At 41.2% G+C, this 2226-nt stretch overlaps 1 protein-coding gene across 1 annotated transcript in view; it reads right to left on the minus strand.

The window, feature by feature from the left end:
* Positions 1-1252, minus strand: part of LOC120429254 (actin, muscle) — a 4045-nt gene extending 2793 nt beyond the window's left edge. Inside the window, exon 1 of the mRNA XM_039594470.2 lies at positions 1097-1252. Within this exon, the coding sequence (XP_039450404.1) occupies positions 1097-1136 (40 nt within the window). The 5' untranslated portion in view covers positions 1137-1252. The remainder of the gene's footprint in view (positions 1-1096) is intronic.
* Between the last annotated feature and the right edge of the window lie 974 nt (positions 1253-2226).

The raw sequence follows: 2226 nt of genomic DNA on the forward strand, positions 1-2226 counted from the left end.
CATTGCTATTGCCAATGTTTAAGCTTGTGAGGAAGCTTTTATACTATTAATTTAGTGCGGGTTTTTTTCAATATCGTTTCAGATTAATTTTATTTAAATTTTTATGTGTACAAAAAAATCATCTTGCAAATTTAGTAAGTTTTTTCTATATTTTTTCTTACTCTTGATAATCTCTTAGTCATAAGCAAAAATCGTTTCCAAAATGGATTGAGATTCAACACACAGCTGAAAGGAACTCCAAAACTCTGTTATGAACTGCAAAAGAACTTATTGTAACATGATTATTCACTAATAAAACCGAATTGAATTGAAAAAAAAATCATCTTCAATTTCTATTCATGAAATTGTTATCCCAAAATTTCAAATAAGTATTGAAATTCATTTTTGACTAGATTGCTGTATTTTTGATGAGAGTGACTTATTTCTTGGAAAAAAGAAATATATTTTCAAAAGAAAGTTTCAAAAATAAGATCTAAATCTACACGGAAAAAAATTTCCCTAACTGTAAACTGCTGTAGAAAATCATTATATCTCCAACTTATATTTCGAACTGCATTTTTGAAATCCTTCTAACAATATTGAATTTTTATATGAATTTGGTTTCAACTCTCAAGTTGTTTCAAGCTCGTAGACTGATAACTTCAATTTATTTTCAAAAACTTTACGAGTTAATTTGAACTTTGCATTATTGAACTTTTCAACAACTTTTGGAAATGTTTGAAAATATTTTTTAAATTATTTTCCGCACAAAAACTTTTGTTGCAAATAATGCCTTTTATATTCAAGTTAATTTAACAATCACAATTTCAACTTTGTAACATAAAATATCACTGAATTGGAACAATAATTTGTTCAATGACCACGCCCAGTTGATCAATTTGGCTGCTCAATCTCCATTCTAACGATCTTCACAGCACACTCAAGTTGTTAAGTCCTCTCAGGCGAATCACAAAGCATAATTTTCGCTTGAAAAATTTGCAATTTCCACTTTTCACTTGAACCAATTTTCACTTTGTTTCCCCCTTAGGTATTCACGATTATCCAACTTCCGCCAATGAATCCGCTAATCCAGGTTTAAGTCCGCCACAATTCTCACCGTTGTCAACGACCAACGCAGCAACATCATCGTCACACATTTTGACTGAGGGGGGTAGTTTAGAGCTAGGCTCGGACCGGTAGATAGAAAGATGACACTAAGGTAACGTGACCGTTTACCACTTGAGACTGTAACGGTCCTAGCCGATGCAGGACACTTTTATACCTTCCCCGACGCGGGCCGACCTCGCCTTCGGGTCGTGACACTGTGTGCGTGATCCCTCACCCTCTTCCCACCTTCCCGCGCCACTCTTCCAAAGTTATGAATATTTTCGTTCGTTCCTCCAAATTTTTTCACTTTGTATGCACGGCACCCGTCTAACCGTTTTGTGTTAAAAATAGCTCACTCTCTTCCCCCAGCAGTAGATCGCGCCGTCACGATCGCGCGGCCCCGATGAGTCAAACCGTATATGGCTGCGAAAAGGAGACCGTTTTTCCACGCCAACCGTGGAAAATGAGCCGACCCGTCGTCATCACCCCCACCCCCTCACCCCGCAGCTGATCCTTCCAAAGAGCTGATTATGCGCAACTCACCAACACTAAAAACGAACACGCGAGTAGCAGCGCATCCTGTTTGTGTGGCTACACGATCGCGCTCCCGAAGTCGAAGAGCCGAAGCCGAGCCGAACGCGGATCATAATTTTCTCCAAAGATGCTCGGTTCGGGCTTGGTTCGCGCAACCCCGTCGCTGCGGGGGAGTTCGGAGCGATCGTCGGCGCATGATCGCGATCAACGGTAATTTGCCGGAACCTGCCGGCGGCTAGTGGCCAAGGTGCTCAGATAAACGGAGACTTGTTGCTAATTGGCCACTAAACTGGGCCGAGTACGGGGTACGGACCATTGAACGGAACTCTTGAAAATTTGCGCAAATAAAAACGATCAACGATTAAGCTAGAATTCCCATTAGGAAAGTGAAGATCGTCAGAAGTTGACGCGATCGATAAGTGGACGCGTGTACTACACACTCTTGGTATGGACCGGGTTGGTGCACGAAGGGGAAATTTATGACCCCGTTGGTCGTAAATCTCCCAAACAGCCGGTGGTCAACGGGTTTTACGGACCGCGTGAGTGTCGTCAAACGGGAAGTCCCCAAGGAATTTTGGGCGCGCAAAGTTCATTGAAGGGAAAAAC

The sequence above is a fragment of the Culex pipiens genome, chromosome 3 (assembly GCF_016801865.2).
Source record: "Culex pipiens pallens isolate TS chromosome 3, TS_CPP_V2, whole genome shotgun sequence".
NCBI lineage: Eukaryota > Metazoa > Arthropoda > Insecta > Diptera > Culicidae > Culex > Culex pipiens.